The 17,969-nt window shown below is 38.7% G+C and overlaps 1 protein-coding gene and 1 long non-coding RNA gene across 3 annotated transcripts in view; one reads left to right on the top strand and one right to left on the bottom strand.

The window, feature by feature from the left end:
* Window positions 1-7,122, top strand: part of LOC306995212 — a 112,623-nt gene extending 105,501 nt beyond the window's left edge. Inside the window, exon 4 of one of the 2 annotated variants that reach the window (XR_013796820.1) lies at window positions 6,740-7,122. This is a non-coding gene — a long non-coding RNA (uncharacterized lncRNA). The remainder of the gene's footprint in view (window positions 1-6,739) is intronic. The other variant, XR_013796821.1, reaches the window with a different exon arrangement.
* Window positions 7,123-7,167: 45 nt separating this feature from the next.
* c1ql1l2 (complement component 1, q subcomponent-like 1-like 2) overlaps window positions 7,168-17,969 on the bottom strand; it is a 28,748-nt gene continuing 17,946 nt past the window's right edge. Inside the window, exon 2 of the mRNA XM_079606571.1 lies at window positions 7,168-8,847. Coding sequence (XP_079462697.1) covers window positions 8,668-8,847 — 180 coding nt within the window. The 3' untranslated portion in view covers window positions 7,168-8,667. The remainder of the gene's footprint in view (window positions 8,848-17,969) is intronic.

Genomic DNA, 17,969 nt, shown 5'->3' with positions numbered 1-17,969 from the left:
TAGCATGATTTCTGAAAAATAATGTTACACTGAAGACTGGAGTAATGATGCTGAAAATTCTGATTTACAATAACAGGAATAAATGACATTTGTGACCCTGGACCACAAAACCTGGTCACATGGGTCAATTGAGATTTATACACCACCCGAAAGCTGGATAAATAAGCGTTCCATTGATGTATGGTTTGTTATGATAGGACAATATTTGGCCGAGATATAACTATTTGAAAATCTGGAATCTGAGGGTGCAAAAATCGCCTTTAAAGTTCTACATTTATGTTCGCGGTTGTGCTGCGTTCACTCACAACAATAAATGTTTTATATATTTACGATAGGAAATTTACTAAATATCTTCATAGAACATGATCTTTACTTAATATCCATGATTTTTGGCATAAAAGAAAAATCGATAATTTTGACCCATGTATTGTTGGCTATTGCCACAAATAAACCCGTGCGACATGTGACTGGTTTTGTGATCCAGGGTCACATTTTTAGGATATATTACAATACAAAACAGTTGGTAAATTGTAAATAATATTTATAATAAATTAAATTGTCCAAGTATTTAACAATATTACTGTCGTTATCAAATACATGCAGTTTTGATGAACATAAGAGACTTTTTATGGGACATTGCTGGGATGGGAATATTTAATAGCAATGTAATGCAAGTCTTAACTGATCAACTGTTTATTGTCATAAGATTATCTCTCTTGAAATGTCAGTTAATATCCAAGATCTATAAATACAGATTCTTAATATTACACAAATATTGCATTAATATTAGATCACGCAAGCAGTTGGAAAGTTACTTTAGTATATAAATACACTGAACTTTCAAGGTGCACATTTCTTGATAATGTTAAAAGTGTTTAATATGAGGAGCATTGTCTAATTTGCTTAAAGTATTCAGGCTTTTTAGCAGAGTACACACACACATTTATTAAGAATGATTTAGTAGATCTTTAACTAACCAAGATGCCAGGGCACTGTGGCCTTTTCAGCTGGCAGAAATTAATGACCAAACTTCACCCACCATCATGGAAACCATTGACTTCTCAACGTTAGGAGCCTTTGACTTGTGTGGCTTTGACCTTTGAGTCAAAAACTCTGTAGAAAGTCACCAGCTCTCAGAGTTTGGCATGAATTGTGTGTATGTGTGTCTAGCTGGCATTCACACAAATATATTAGTGGATGTGGTTCCTGTTGGTCTTGTGCAGATGTGTGTGTGTTGTCTTAGATCAGTGTGGTAATTGAAGAAGTGTGTTGCGGTGGGTACATTGCCTAATTGGGCAGATGGCTCTACGAGTCTCCCTCAGTGATGCAGTGGCCTTTAAGCAAAACATACACACAGAGAGACACAACAACACCTTTCCTATCACACTTGTGCACACGCAATTATCATTTCCCCTTTTGTCTGCCTCATCAGCCCTTAGCTTATCTCCCAGAGATAAACCTCCATCTGTTCATATGAAAGGATGCCTGAAGATTTGTACTGGAGAGAGTCTTGAGACCAAGATTGAGTCATTGAGACCAATGTTATATAACATCATCAAAAAAAAAAGAAGAAGATATTATATACATCATATTTATATACAAGGGCAGTCTTGACCCGTAGGTAATCCAGGAACTGCGTTCGGCAACCAACTATGCCCCCTCGGGCTATGAAGGTGATGGCACAGGCCCTGGGTCGGGCGATGGTCCAGGAATGCCACATTTGGCTCAACCTTGCAGAGAAATTCTCGATGCCCCCATCTCCCAAGGTGGCCTGTTCAGCGACACTGTCGAGGACTCGCAGCAGTTCTCCGTATTGAAGATGTAGACGGAGGCAATCAAGCACAACTTGCCTCGATACGGGTCTTCCTCTAAACCCCCGAGAGAGCCCAAGCTCCGCCTGCTCGAGGTCGACCGGCGAAGGCTGTACCGGCCCTGCAACAGCCTGGACCAACAGCCAGACCCCAGAGGCACCGCCCGCTTGTCGACAGGATATAAAGAACCCTGACAAGCAGGGTTCAACCCAGGGACGGAGAGGCTGCAGACAGAGGTGGTAGTGCATTTTACATGGTCCTCTTTCAAATTCCTCTTTCACTTGGTCACACATGATGCTCATGGCCCTTATCTTCTCGACGGCCAGACATCAAACACTCGCACCAGAACCTCGCACCAGTACCTCCCTGCGTTCTTCTGAAATCTGTCTGCACACAGCAGATAGGTGTGACGAGTGTTGACGACGCCCAGCCTCATCGGTTGTCACCAGAGCCTCCCACCCTGGCTTCGCTTTGCTCCCCCTCGCCGCGAATTCCCCAGGGGTACACCAGATATCATTCCGTTGATGCCACCTGTATGGAGTCTGGATGCGTGGCTAGGGCTGCCCAGAACGATAAGAACGATTCTTGCTTACCAAAGAAAGAAGGTGGTTGAGACCAATCTTAGATCTATGAGTTTTGAATTGGGCCCTGTACTAGCTTCCTTTCAAAATGCTCACGCAGAAACACATCCTGTGATGTTGTTCAGCATCAGGATTGGTTCGCGGCTGTAATGATTTTGACACAGACGACGTAGTGATTTTTGATCACGTGTCACTTAAGGTGTAGTTATGAGTGTATAAGATGACCCCTCCCCTTGTGCAATACAACACAGAATGGATAAATGCAATGCTGTTGAACTGAATGTAGCGATGAAAGAGAAATGTATGGGAATCTATCTTCTGGAAAACCACATATTGGCTCTGGCAAATTGGTGAAAAATAAATACTTATTTATCATTAAAACAAATAATATATCTATTATTTGTAACAAGCTGACCTGCAGGTAACTGTTAACTACGCAGTGCTGAAGTACCAACTAGCCTCTACCTATGGAGGATCCCTTTACCACTCTACAGATAAAGCATTGTGGAAAATTCGCGTATCTACCCCGTAGTGATAAAATAAAATTAGCGGCCCCTAATTTAATAACAAATTATCCTTTCGACGGAAGTGAATCAATCGAAACTAACTTTAGCTGGAAAATAACATTATTCAAGAACCGCTATAAAGCCAAAACAATCTGTTACCTTAAACTATACATTTATCTCTGTAAAGCAGCTTTGAAACAATCTACATTGTTAAAGGCGCTATATAAATGAAGATCACTTGACTTAAACAAGTTAGAAGAACATCTTATAAACTAATGCCAAGGTCTCTTAAAAGAGGTATGGTAAGTTTATATTTACGTTTCACACAGTTGGTTGATGAGTCCAGCAGTAGAAACGTCTTCCACTGGATGCAGAATGCAAATGCAGAACAAGGGTGTGTCTAACACCAAGGAGACATATCTATGCCTTTCTGATGAGGTGGAGATTCAAATATGGTGCCTTTCCGTTTCTGGAGTGATATTGGCCACTGGTGTCTGAAGTAGCCACGGTGTTGCCCACCCTAGTGTGGAACTCATTTGCATTGCATTAAGTACAGTGGAACTGTGTTTTTAATGTTTTACCATGCATTATTTCTACCATACCTCTTTTAAAATATTGAAGGCATCAGATAGATGGAACAGACGGAGACCAAACATGATAAGAAACGGTTAAGTAGTCCTTGCATTAATTTATCTGTTAATACGTCTGTCCCATGAGCTGTTGTGTTAACAGTCAATAACCATTAACACAAACTGCTTTGCATGAAGATGAAGTGGATCTTTTGCCGTTTATATTAACTAGTGCAACGTGCCTGTGCAAAATCAGTTTTTGCATGTGTTTTTTGTAATTGTTGGTTTGGTGTGTTTGAGTGCTCATTGTTACATTTGCACAGCAAAAGTTCAGTGACATTTTTATTTGTGCATGGTAGAAAGCAAATACTGATACTGACATAATGACATAAAATAAATGTGTAAAATTGGGAGCAGGCTACACTGATCTGAGATAACGGATCTGTACAATCACTCCGCCCAAGTAGCAGTGCTTCGCCTTCTGACAATATAGTTCCCAGTATGTATACGGTTAGAAGATGGCTGTCTCATGTGACCTTGTTATTTGTAAATTCATGTTTTAAATTGATCTTGTCTATTTTAGTTCAGGACTCCATAATCCAGGTGTTAGTAAATCTGTACGTAATCTGTGTTTCAGAAAGGGTTAGGGTTAGCCAAAATAGTTAGCCACTATTAACTTTATATTAAGGCCTACTCCAAAACCCTGCCCGGGAAACCGTATATAATAATTTAGGACACTATAGAGACCTTTCTACTGACTCTGAAAAACACCAGAACAGATGTTCACCAATTATTACGTCACTTATGACCTTCTCATCTAACCAATCGTGTTCTAATACTCGTAGTATAAAAGATCGGTACTTGCACATGTCTGAGTTCGCAGATGCTGACGCCAACATTCACCTCCATCCTTCAAACAACAAAAAAGGAGCTTTTTGGCAGCGAACGCTTAATATGGGTTTGGTGCACACAGGGATAAAAAAGTACCCCATGTGTAAAATGAAATACTCTGCTGTATCTTTAATGCAAATTTTAATGTATTGGGACATCTTGTTCAGATACATGGCATCATGGATTGGATCAAATACCAACAGATAAAAAATCAAAACCTGGCAGCCTGTGCTAGAAATCTTATAACGGGCCATGTTTGGATCTTCCAATAGGACAGTGATCCAAAAACAGACATCAAAATCAAAACAAAAATTGGTCACCGCACAAAACCAAGCATCTGCAATGGCCATCCCAGTCCCCAGACCTGAACCCTATAGAAAATGAGTGGGCTGAACTGAAGAGAAGAAGCGCCAACATGGATCTGGGAATCTGAAGGATCTGGAGAGATTCTGAATGGAGGAATGGTCTCTGGTATCTTGACAGGTGTTCTCCAAATGAAGTTTTATGTAACAAAGTTCGGGAGGAGCATGTTCAGGTAATCATCCAATCAGCACAAGAAGGAGCCAGTATAAATAAAGCCTTTCCTTACCTCCTGTCTCATGACTAATTTCTCAGCATCCCACCTTCACCCCACATTCGGCTGGGTCCGTTCATAGATACCTATGATCTCTAAAGTTATGGGGGGAGTACTCTGGGGTCGGGCCGATTTCTGAGCTCGGAGCCCTCCCCCGGACAGCAAGCCAAATACGCATTATAATATTACATCAGATTTCATTAACATGTAAACTCGTGAAACAGGCATAATAGGAGAAAACTTAGAGCTGTTATCTTGGGAAAAGGAGGTTGCAAAAAGTATTTAATAAAAGGGGGCAAATAATTGTTCCCAATGTGTTTTGGAGAAAAACATTTATTTTGTGATTTTCCCCCCACTTTCAATTCTTTTACTTCAATAAAAGGTTAGATTTTTTAATTTTTAAAAAATAAAATATCAAAAGGATAAACAATGCTGACCGGCACTGTACAGTATGTCCACTCATGAATATGCTTACGGTTAGGGCTTATGACAGAAATAGTCTGTAAAGAAAATAAAAAAATTATATTATGTTTATATATAATTTTAAAATAATAAGAACAAGAACAAAATTTGTTGTACTTGTTATTGTGTATTATTAGAGTATTGTGTAAAATTAAAAGTCACCTGATGCAGCAGCACTTCCTGGATAGCGATAGACCTGAAAAACGGTGAATCCTTCAGTTCCTGTCAGACAGGTGTTCTGAATTCCTCTGAGCTGGAATGCTGTCTGTCTGACAGTCTTTAAACTGCTCTGTGATCAGACCAAACTCAGAAGCTCTTTGATGGCATTTTGGAGCAGGACAGATCCCAGGACAATAGTCTGGAGTTGTCGAAGCTCTGGAAGGTTAGAGCTCATGAAGGAAGAGAGCAGCACAGGATATCTGATGCTGTTGTTTTATCTTGTTTTCCAGTGGCTCCCTAGAGATGCCCAAGTACATGGTGTGTGTGAATAGCACCATTTAATTTAAAGAGAGAGAGATGGATTGAAAATAAAAGCATATTCTGACCCATGGTATTGTCAGGCATCTGTGCTGATGTTCAGTAGAGTTCAGAAAGAGAAAAGACTCTCAGCACACTAGAGGACCAGAGCAGAGAAAATAGAAAAAAAGATAAAAGACAACAATGTCAGTTGTATAGAAATCACCTAAAAAATAACATTTGCAGAAACAAACCTTATAGGGTTTTATGGGGTTACGATCTCAGTTCACATCATATGAAAATATTTAATGATGCACAAGTGTGCTTATATATTTACATACCCCTTGCAGAATTTGATGTTTAGAATTTTTCAAATGTCTTTTTTTTGTAATAAATTAAATAATTTATTAAATTAAATGGTATAAAATTATTTATGAATTGTAATGTACACAAATTAAAATTTCATATTCCTCTCCGTAGCCTTCTCAATATTGTGTTGTCTTGGATCTCAGTATCATATAACCAAAATGTAAAAGCAAAACAAAATTCTAATGTGCAAAACATTCTGAGTAACCAAAAACTTTGCAGTATTTGGATATGTCACCGATCAGGACAAAACAAGAATTAATGCAAATAAAATGTTGTACGAGGTGATATATTTAAATTCAGTTCTCTTGTGAAATATAAAAAAATATACTGCCATTTTTTTATGCCTTATATATATATATATATATATATATATATATATATATATATATAAAAAGATAAAAATCTTGCATGCTGTCAACTTATGAGCAGAACAGTGTGTTAATTTAAATCCCTCTCAGAATGTCAGTTAATTTGATGTATTTTGCAAATACCTGCCAACATTTCTCTCTCTCTGTTTCAGTGGCAGTGACTTCTCAAAACACCGGCCCTGCCTGTTTGAGTGTGTCCTGGAAGAGAGTGTCCGAATGCAACCGAGGTGACAACGAATGAATCAAGCAATGAGGCACACTTAATGAAAGCTTTTGTAAGTCTGCAGCTGTTTTTTTCCGTGTGTTCTTGTGAGTCAAGCCAGATGACAGGTATACGAGATAAAAATAGAGGGATGGGAGGGAGGAATCTGTGGACGGAAAAGAAGCAGAGGCATAAATCTGAATCTTTGTTGCTTTCCTATTTATTCTGATGTAATTTCAAATGACTAGAGCATGTATTAAATGGCCCATAATGTGAAATATTAGAAAAATTGGAAGAGTTATGCAAATTAGCAAAAACTGTTTTCTTGCATTGAAAAAAAATAAAAATAATATTACACCACAAATGACTTCAAATATTCCATTTGTTATTTAAATTTATTCAACATTTCCAAAAGATAGAGTAGGACTGACAAACATAGCATAGATTTATTTATTTTACAGCTTTATTGTTTCTTTTATATCTTCTCTGTAGAGGCTTAGCTAAACGTGTCTGATGCAATCTCATTGGCTCTATATCACATCTTTGACCTGCTAAAGCATAGAACATTTCTCAAACCAATAATGTGGCAAAGACAAAATGTAGTTCATGCTCTGGTGTTGGTACTGATACACACACACACACACACCACTCACACTCACAAATGCACGCTTACAAACAAACCAATTCATTCGTCCCATCAGGATAAAATAAATAAAAAATCTTGTAAATGTTCTCACTGAGAGTTGTTGCATTTGTTAGCAGGAATGATTGAGTGATAAGTGAAGCCCTCAACTCTCCCCAGAAATGCATCCCTCACCCCTCCTGAAAATCAAAACTTTTTTTAACAAACACGTCTGACTTCTGTATTTCACTGTAATGTTCAGGTTATAATGACAACTCAAGCAAAAGGGAAATAATCAAGTATTGTTACTGTAGATTTGCTGTATATAATGCAAAATACCACCTAATATTTGCCAAACGCTACTTTGTTGAAAAATTATAATAATTTAGCTACAGAAAAATATCCATCTGTTTTTTTTTTTGTGTGTGTCAATCACAGGCTCTCCATTCATTCAACTTTAAGTTAACTAATACTAAAATATAAGCATCCTTTAAGTCATCATTTACTGTCACTCATGTTCAAAAGAAAGAGAAAGTCATCTGCAGTTTCCGCAGGAGCGCAGAGGGGCAGAAGGTGGCTGAGAGGAGGGAGTTTAGGGTCGAGTGCTAATTGACAGGGGAGGAAAGGAGTCATGGGAAGAGGGGGTAGCAGAGTAACAATTGTTTAAATTGAGTATCAAGTGCTTTTAAGGAATAACATTCATTCTCATCAGCTACTGCAGTCCCCAATGAAGTACGACACATATGGATAGAATGCAGATGGAAATCAGTAACCAACAGTAGCCAACAGGGGGTGCATTGTCCAATGTAGAGGTAAGGAGAAATCGAGTTGGATATGAGCTTTACAATTATTAAATGCTTTTTTTCAACAGGGTGCCAGGGGATATTTTTAACATTAGATATCTGTGGGTAAAGAAAGTTTTACTGAGGAAAAGCACATGATGATGAGGTTAAAGATCTCTGCCAGTCACTCTTGGAGTCTTAAAACAAGAAAGGCAAAGATGCCCTTTCAACACTGAAAGAGAAAACCGTCACTTTTATCACTTTATTTCCTTGTCTTTTATCGAACAATAAGGTGATTCGAAGAAAAGCTACTGAACCTAATTCCATCGAGTCTCTTTCTGTGAAAATGTGTGCTGAAGCAATGGAGAGATCCTGATAAAATAAAGCTCTGGGATGATGAATGCTCCTTCATTCACTTCCTGTTTCCTTTCACTATATCGCTTTCTTTCCCACTCCTCTCTTACGCTCATATATTCAGTCAGCGTAAAGAATGAAGCCAGAGAAGGTGCTGTATTTGTTGTTGTTGCCCCCGTGGGCTTTGCCACCATCCAGTTTGATGTAGACTTCATCACCAGCGTCCAGATGCAGAATCACACTGTTCGAGGCGTAGTCATAGTTCTGATCAGCATCCTGAGCGATCGCGCTGGCTCGCACCTACATGAGAGAGAGAGAGAAAAAACAAACAAGGAGGCTCAGTAACAGAAAATAATGTCTGTCTGACACAGTCGGTCAAGGTTTAGCTGGTTGGCATGGCTCTGTTAGACCGTGATGGTTGGTAGATGCTGTAAATATACCAGCTGCATCCAAAAGGCATCGTAGTCCATTTGCAATTAGCCGTCTATTCTGACTAAATAACTTTTTGGCAAGAAACTTCTCAAAAATGGAAGGTCCTGCGCCAGCCAAGCAACTGCCATTGTGATGTATGGGGATGTTATGGATAGCTTTCTCCAGCTAGTAATAAAAAAAACAAAAACACAAGCCGTTCAGCTGTACGGTTCACACTAAGGCAATGAATACAATTTAGTACCAATCTCATTTTCTGACACTGATGCTTAAAATCTGCAACCTCTGTAATGGTTAAATATCCCTCATTAAACAGGAAGTTATCAGATATCCACCAACACATAAGCGCACATAAGACTCTGGGATGCATAAAAACACGTAATCGCTGACACACATTCAGACTGGCTTCAAATTGATGACAACTGTTACCGTTCACCTGAGCGGGCCGGGAAAAGATTGAGACACTGATGGATTTAATATGTGTGGATTTGTTCGAGTACCACACAACAGCGTTAGGGAAATTGCTGAGGATTTCTATAATCTGTCTGGTGAATTAAATTTCGAAAATGGTAAAGGCATGAATACGTACAGCTTTTGTCTGTCTGGATCTCGCTCACAAAAAGCTGTACACTGTAAAAAAAGATGTTGGTTTAACTTAAAAAAGCAATTTACCTTGTTGCCTTAAAATTTTGAGTTTGTTGTAATAAAAATTGTAGTTAATACAATGAAGAAGAATGGTTTAATAAACAGAAACTCAAAATATGTTAGTATCAGTATGTTATCTTCACACATTAGTTATCGAAGTTGATTTGACAAAAGATAAAAAGTTGTGATAATAAATCATGAAAAAAATTTTTTTACAGTGTAAAATGTGAGCGCTTTTTAAAAGCATTGAATGTGACAGGCTGACTTTTTTTCCAAGTTCATTATCAGAAAGAAAGTTCAACTTCAGATAAGTGCTAATGTCTATGTTATTTATTAAAGAAGAAGAAGGAAGGAAGGAAGCAAGTGTTTGTGTGGGTGTGTATTTGTGTGTCCTTGTGTTCTGGTTCTCGATGACCTCTGTTACATCTAATTAAGAGTTCTGTTTGAAAGGATTTTTACAGACTCAAGGGAGAGACTCCGTAGGCAGAGGTGTTAGAGCAAACCCCGGTGCACTATTATAATCAACACCAGTGCATGGTGGTGTGTGTGGCGGAGTTGGTGTGTGTAAGTGTGTCCCTCCCACACTATGTGGCTTTCACTCTTTGGCAATACTAGTAAGAAATATAGAGGGAACCAGGGTTCTGGAAGGGGAAGAGTCAGAAATTACTTTTATCAAATTAAAAAATTATTATTTTTATTTTTTTACAGTCTGATGCATTCACACATGCTAACAAACTAATGCTTTGCCTTTTGTATAAAAAGAAATTTTACAGGGCCACCCACAATTGTCCTGATCCTTTAAGTTGTTCTAAACTTGTATGACTTACTTTATTTTGTGGAACACAAAGACATTGTGACAAACTGTTTTTGCCCATAGAATGAAGGTCTTTGGCATTCAAAGCAATGGATCCCATAGACATTCACTGTACAGAAGAAATAAAGACATACGGGTTTGGATAATGAAAAACTGCCCCCACATATTATGAATATACTGTATGTTAAAACTGTTCACTCATATTACTTGTGCTGTCTCATTTCAAAAGCTGCACCTTTCTGAGATCCCATTTGTCGGCCACAAACGTCATCGAGGCTGTCTTATTTCTTGTGAAGCAAAGATTACTGTAATATCTTACTTTGGAATGTAATGGTTGCTTTTCTGAAATGATACAGCTTCGATGGTGCACGAGACGGGCAAATGCAACCTCCGGAGAGAACCATGAATTGGATAAAGTGCAGCAATTTGATGGAATAAGTCCCGCCTTCTATATAAAAGCGCCAATGGGCGATTGGTAAAGTCATTGAATCACTATAGCTCCTAGTAGAAGTTGTGTTTCTATTGAATCAGTCAGTGACCTGAGACGTACGCTTGGGACTGCACATGTGCATTGGCTTTAATCATTCTATTTGAGAAACAGCAGTTATGGGTCAGATTTAGTTGATAAATCGAAATTTGTCAATTAAATGTGAGGTTGTGAGATTTCTGTATTTCCCAATTCAAGTAGACTCTATTAATCAATTGCTTGAATCATGCAATGCATCTTCTGTGTGTAGCGCTATTTGTGTGGTGTGTGGAGTTGCTGCCTATGCCTATATGAGGCAGCTGCTTATGTAGACAGTGCGGCAGCGAGGCAGCTCTCTAGGTTTTGGAACAGCGATAGTATGTTTGTGTTGCTTGAGTAAATGGATGGATTGATTATATCACCACCTGTCCCATTGAAATGTTGGCTGGTGTTTGCGGGTATGCATGTGCGTGTGTGGCTGTCTAATTTCGTTCACCCACACAAACACTTTGTAAATACTCTGGCAGAGGGGATTCCCTGAGGTCAAGGCCATATGGATGTTTGGGCCGTAGTACGGTGGCTGTAGAGGGACACATGAGCTTGCAGTGCTGAAGTGTAATGGGTAGCGGTGCAGTTCTGGTTTACCAGCTGCTGCTAAATACACTTTACTCAAGCGCAATCTGAAATGCAGATAACACACAACTGTTCTCCATGCTTGCACTGGAATGTATGAATATCCAGGTTTATTAAATATGGATAACTTCGGATTTTGATAAATAATCTTTTCAAACAATTTAAAATCAATCAATATTTCATGCGTATTTAATTATTAGGTAAGTAGCCAACAAAATATGTAAACTTAGTTACTCAAGGCCAGCACTGTGAGGATTGCAAAAGGTTGAATTGGAATGATTAAACTGAAACAAAATCAGATCTTCTGAATTTAACCAAAGATACTAAAATCTCAATAGGGCCATATCAGCTTTTGATTTTAGTGATGAAGCAAATGGTGAAAGAAAATGCAATAACGAAACAGAGAGAGAGAGAGAATATTATGAACCTATCTTGAAAAGAGCCGTCAATTTCTTCCAATCGAATGATTCTGCTGTGTTTTTCATTTTGTGCTGAGGCAGCTCTTGCCAGAATTGTTCTTTATTGATCGGACACATTGACACATGTGCCAGCACAAGAGTGCTGTGCGGCTTGAGTGACATTGGCCGAAATTCGCCCTCCTCTTTCAGTGTCCACTTTCTGAGCCAAAGAGAGAGAAGGATCTGGAGCTTTCCATCACCCGGAGAGGTGGACCAGCCCTCCTCAGGGATGCGGTAGGGTCAGCAAACACAGTGGAGCCCTCTCATTAGTTTTCATTTTGAGCTGAATGGCAGTGGGTTTGTCAGCCAGAGACTGTAATGTGTTCTTTAATTATGATGGACAGAGCGCAGTGCAAGAAGGACTGGAGAGAAATGTGACAGGGCCATGGAAAAGAGTGAGATATGGCAGTTCGACAGCCATCAGAAAGCTTCTAGATTCTTGGACAAAGTCTTTGGGACATCTGTATTTACAAGAACCCCAAAGTATATTTGCACATTGAAGCCACACTTGAATTATATGAATGTCATTTTAGTAGATAACAAAATATCAAATCAAAACTGTAGACATATTCCATTGTTTTGAAAACCAGAAAGTGTTGTAAAGGCCCTTTTTCCTAATATGTTTTGCTTGGAAAGTCTGCGTGTGCTATATCTTCGATTTTTTTTTAGCTTGATTTGTTTTTGTTCTTTTTTCATTCATATATTTTTAAATGTGTCTAAATTGTCCAAATAGAACACTGTATATTGGTTAATGTCCTTCCTCTCTGCAAATAAACTTTTTCCCATTTACCTCAGTCTCTCTTGTCATAGATTATGTTCTCCTTTATAAATCTCTTCCCATGCATGTCTGGTTTTTCTTCCATCCAATTAGTTTTCTTAATCATCTTAGGACTTTCTTTCCCCTTTTCTCCTCTTTCTATTTTCTATTTCCATCTATATCCATGTCTTGAGGTCTGAGAGGTCGAGAGCAGACGATCAATAGCTCAGGTAAGAGGAACAGACGGCTGGTGATGTAAATGAGAAAGGATTGAGAGAGACAGACTCCGACCCTGTGGCCATCTGTCCACCATCTTCACTGCCCCACCTCACTTCTAGTAAGTGTTGCAATAATATTTTAAAAATATATATTTTCTGTACATTTTACCATATAACCATCGTGTTCATTTTACAAATCTTCTTTTAAAAACCTATATTGATCGATTACTTTTTAAAGGGTAAATTAATTTTTCTTCTGCCATCATCTACGTTTAAAAAATAAATCTTAGTTTTGTCTGCCACCCCGAAGCTGTGAATTACTTTGTTAATGGTATAGTTCTGTCAGTTTTTATATCAAGTATATTCAGAAGATGAGAGTGAGATGAATCCAGACTTGCATGAATACTTCAATTCATGCGAGACCAGGTGAGATAAAGGTGAATGGTTGAAATTTGCAGATTCATATTGACCATCAGCAACATTGTCCCCAGCCACAACCCTAATATAACCAATAGTGTAAAAAGAATGAGTGACATTTTGCTTTGACCTACTGAGATTTGAAAAGATGTTAATTAGAACAAAAGAAAGAACCAATTTGTATTCAAAGTTTGTGCCTTACACATATACGAGTCATGGACAGTTTTGCATAATTACTAGTGTATGGTGCTGTGGCTATGAATAGTTTTTTTGTGACTACTACTAATATTTATAAAGCCATAAGGAAACATTAGAGAAGTGTTCATAAAATATTGTGCCAGCATTTAATTCAGAAGGACTGCTTTGGATGGCACATTCAGTGCAATAAAGCAACTGCAGAGCTTCTATTGAGTCTTGTCGTCGCATAAAGTTGCTGTCGGTCAAATGCAAGAGGACTTGCCCGTCACTCAACCCAGATGACTCTGTGTCGCCCTGTCTCTCTTTTTATTCTCTATCCTTTTTCTATTCATTGTTTACCTTCTTGATTAAATCTGGTGAGTCTAATATCGATGTGCAAACAAAGTCTGCTATTCTGATTCCATGGTGACGATCGTCCGGTGCATATTAATGTCAAATAATCCGCCTTTAGCACACACAGCCTGCATGGCGGCCTTATTAAAGGGTGAGCTCTTAGTGCCTGGGGAGTGCGTGGGATTTGTTGGAGAGGATTTCGATGAAACATGTTTTAATCTTTTTTTTAATTTTTAATATTAGCTTCCTCTGGGAAGCCGGACTTCCGTTGTTGGCTGTGTTGGGATATCATTTCAGGGTAATTAAAAAGCAATTGAACTGCGGTTGAAATCTAAGCTTAAAAAACTCTTATGAAGACTTAATGACAGAAACTGTGTTCTGATTGACAATACTAGAAAACTAATTTCATTGGTAAGACCACTATGACTATAAATGATATCCTGAGCACACCACAAGGCATTTCAAACTCTGTGTAAACAGAAATCAAATAGAAAGATGGATATATCAATTGCCTCTTAGAGGTTCACGGTAAATCCTTCCTTTATGATGCCCTCGGAGAATCTGTGTTAGCCGAGTCCTAAACAAAATAATTAACACAGACAGTCACTGCAATAAACGCTGAGATTTAAATGAATATTCTTGGTTCTTTAGAAAGCTTTTGTGTGATTCTGTCAATGAACACAGAGAATCATTGTTAATCGCACCTTAGTTGTAAAAACAAACTATAAACGTGTATATACACTTACAATGGAAGTCTATGGGGCAACCGTTGCACACTTGCCCTGAAGACTTCCTTTATAAGTGAATAACTAACTATCATCAGTGTTTGTTTTCAAACTGAGGTTTGAGTTGAAATTATATTCTGTGGTAACCAATAACATGCCACAGATGCTGCCATATAGCACAGAATATAAGTATTCATTTTACATGGAGTGAAATAGCTGCAAAACAGGTCCATGGGAAACAAAATGAGGGAGGGAGGTGGTATAGTTGGGCAAAGTCAAAGAATGTAAGTCCAAAGACATTGCTGGGCTTTAGGGCTGGGTAAGGGGGACAGACAGCCTGCATTTAGCATTTCAAACAGACGGAAACCGGCGGCCCTGCTCTGACACGCATCTGTTTGTCCCCGTTTTAGAAAACAGTCGGTGTGTGCTCAGAGCACATACATGCCATGCGTCTATAGACTTCATCATGGAATGGCTATTTGACTTTCAGAGAATGACCTCTCTGGTGATATTGCAAGATTTATGTGACTGATCAAAGAGCTAAATGTCTAAACGATAAACTGACATAATCATAAATCATTTGTTTTGTTAATTTATATAGATTTGATGGTAAAGGATACCTACCAAAGTCAATAAATATATTTGTATATACACTACAAATGTTCACGTTCAAATGTTTGGAATAAATAGGATTTTTTTAAATAAAGTCTCATTCTCACCAAGGCTGCATTTTTTCTCTCTCCAGAAATACAGTAAAAGGTATTGTTAAATGTTTGTAAGATCTAAAATAACTGTTTTCTTTTTTAATACATTTTAAAATGTAACTTAATCCTGTGATGGCAAGGCTGATTTTTTTTGCAGTCATTACTCTTCAGTGTGACATGAACCTTCAAAAATCAAATGCTGATAGTGTAATAAAATAAAAACTGCATTTTTATAAAATGATTTCTCTGTAAAACATGTATAAGAGCTTATTTAGTTTATTTTAAATAGTCATCAAACCCCAGTTTATTGTTTGGACTTTTTTCTGATCAGCTGTAAAACCGTAGTAGCCTACATCTGTATAGTTGAAACACTGTAAAAATTACATGATGACACAACATATGTTTTTACATTACCTCAACACATAAAAATAAGTTAAGCCATTTTAAACTTTATTTTATTTTTTTTAATTGTTTTACTGTGAACGTATTATTGAGATCAAACCAGCCGCGGCGCTACCATTGGGCCCGGGTGGGCCTGGGCCCACCCATTTTAGGTCCGGGCCCACCCATTTTGACCCAGTTCATCCAATAAGCAGCCAGAGGAAAGCTTTGAGTGAAAGCGCCAATCAGCGGCTTCTACCCCACGTGTGGACTCTTAAGCCTGCCCACAGGCTGCATCGTCACCATCAAGCGATCCAATGAAATGAATGACTTTAGCGCGAAAGCTTTTCAAGCAAGCTCAATGAGACAGACACATACAGTAGCTAATATGAAACGCAAAACAAAACAAAGCAGCTTATTTTCATTTCAATTCAGCAAAAAATGCTCAGAGGAGCTGGACCAGGAGGAGGAAACTCCGTCCTGCTCGGCCGCCCTTTCCCCAACAAGTCCTCCAGTAGCCACCCCCTCACACCAGCAAGGCAAGTAAGGTTAGGCCGCCCGCAAAGGCTGTCTGTATCAGGGATTAAAGTTCTCCGCCGCTACGACGGATTTCTGTTAATTGCAGGGTTCCCGCCTGTCCTAATTTTTTTTATTCACTTTTCATAATTTTAAGGCCGTAAATATGCTTACGTTTCTCAAATAGTGTAATAAATGTCTTAATTTCAGTTTGAATAGGTCTTAAATTAAGGAAAGATGAAGTGTAGCCTATTTACATTACTGAGGGGGATGTGATCAAAGCCTGGAGTGGAGTGAAAACTGTGTGTCATGCGCAGGCAAAAAAACCAAAAACATTTTTGGCGTATAAATGACACGAGAAATACAATTCGTGGTATAGATACGATCATACGCACTTTCATTAGAACGTGTTGCGTAGGTAGGCTACGTGGTCGCTGTCCTCAGAAAAGCGCTGAAACGGAGATGAAGGGGACTATTTGGCTTATTTTAACTGGCCCATCCAGTTTTCTGGAGGCCCACCTACAATCAAAATCCTGGCGCCGCTACTGGATCAAACATACACCTTGGAATTTACGTACCAAAACTGTACCTTTGTAAACCAAACCTTATCCTTAACATTTCCTGGCTTGATTTCTTAATACAGTCGATTGAGAGATTGAGCGTGCTGCGACTGAAACGCATGCAGTAGCCAGTGGATATTCTTACAGATGTCAGCAGCATCTCCCTGCCAGAGACTGATCTGTCTCTGAACGATATGAAACATTTCATCTATGGAAAGCAAACTAATCCTGATGGACAAGTCCCCCTGTTTCCTTCTCTCTTTCTTGCTTTTTTTTCTGTGACTGACCAGTTTATAGTTTATATTTATTTGAAAGGGGACCATGTACAATTTTGAACGTGGCTAATTTTCATTCGCAGTTGACTTCTAACCTATTACAGGCTCTTAGAAGGTAAGTGGTAGTGTAGTTTATTTGAAGCTTGCGCCTGCCTCTAATTATACTTAAAAGGTGATGTGAGCTGCATCCCTGATCGAGGTTTAGCAGAGCTCTTCACACAGTGCTCGCAGAAAAATCCCCTCGTGGACGAGAGTGAGCCAGATGCTTGCTGGTTGTGAGAAAAAACTGAGGACATTAGAGACGAACGTGTGTTCCTTTTTCACTTGGGTTTATTAGCAAAGCAAACCTGATTAAGGACAAGATAAGTTGTGGAGAACAAAAGTGAAGGTGCCACGCTTTCATTTCCATCTGTCGCAGAGACACCCGGAGAGATGAATCTACCCAGCTGCTCTTTGTCTTGTCAGCGATCTCCAGGAATACTTAAATAACATTGATATAATGTTTAAACAATGATTAAAACTGTTTGAGAAGTACGGGCTATGGTGTGTGCGCAGAGAATGAACGATGAATAGCGGTGAAAAGGAAAGGTTTTGATGAAACTTCAGAAGCACTTCTAATAAAGTTATTACTGAGAAGGAGTTTAAATAATCATGTCGTCTGCTGATGGCCATGATAGACGAGGGCCAGCTGGCTAAAAAAAGAGGATGCCAACAGCCATCAGCTAATGCCAGAGCAGCTTTCCATCAGTTACTCACACTTATGCATCTAAAAGAAATTTAAACAGGCTGATTCATGCACAGTTCAAGTAGCTGAAGTCAAAGAAGACAGTTCACAAAATAGCCCCCGCAAAAAAAAGAAATCTGAATAAAAACTGATTCACAGAGATTTTTAG

Source organism: Phoxinus phoxinus, assembly GCF_949152265.1.
Source record: "Phoxinus phoxinus genome assembly, chromosome: 1".
NCBI classification, from domain to species: Eukaryota; Metazoa; Chordata; class Actinopteri; order Cypriniformes; family Leuciscidae; genus Phoxinus; species Phoxinus phoxinus.
This window is presented reverse-complemented; position numbering and strand designations above follow the sequence as displayed.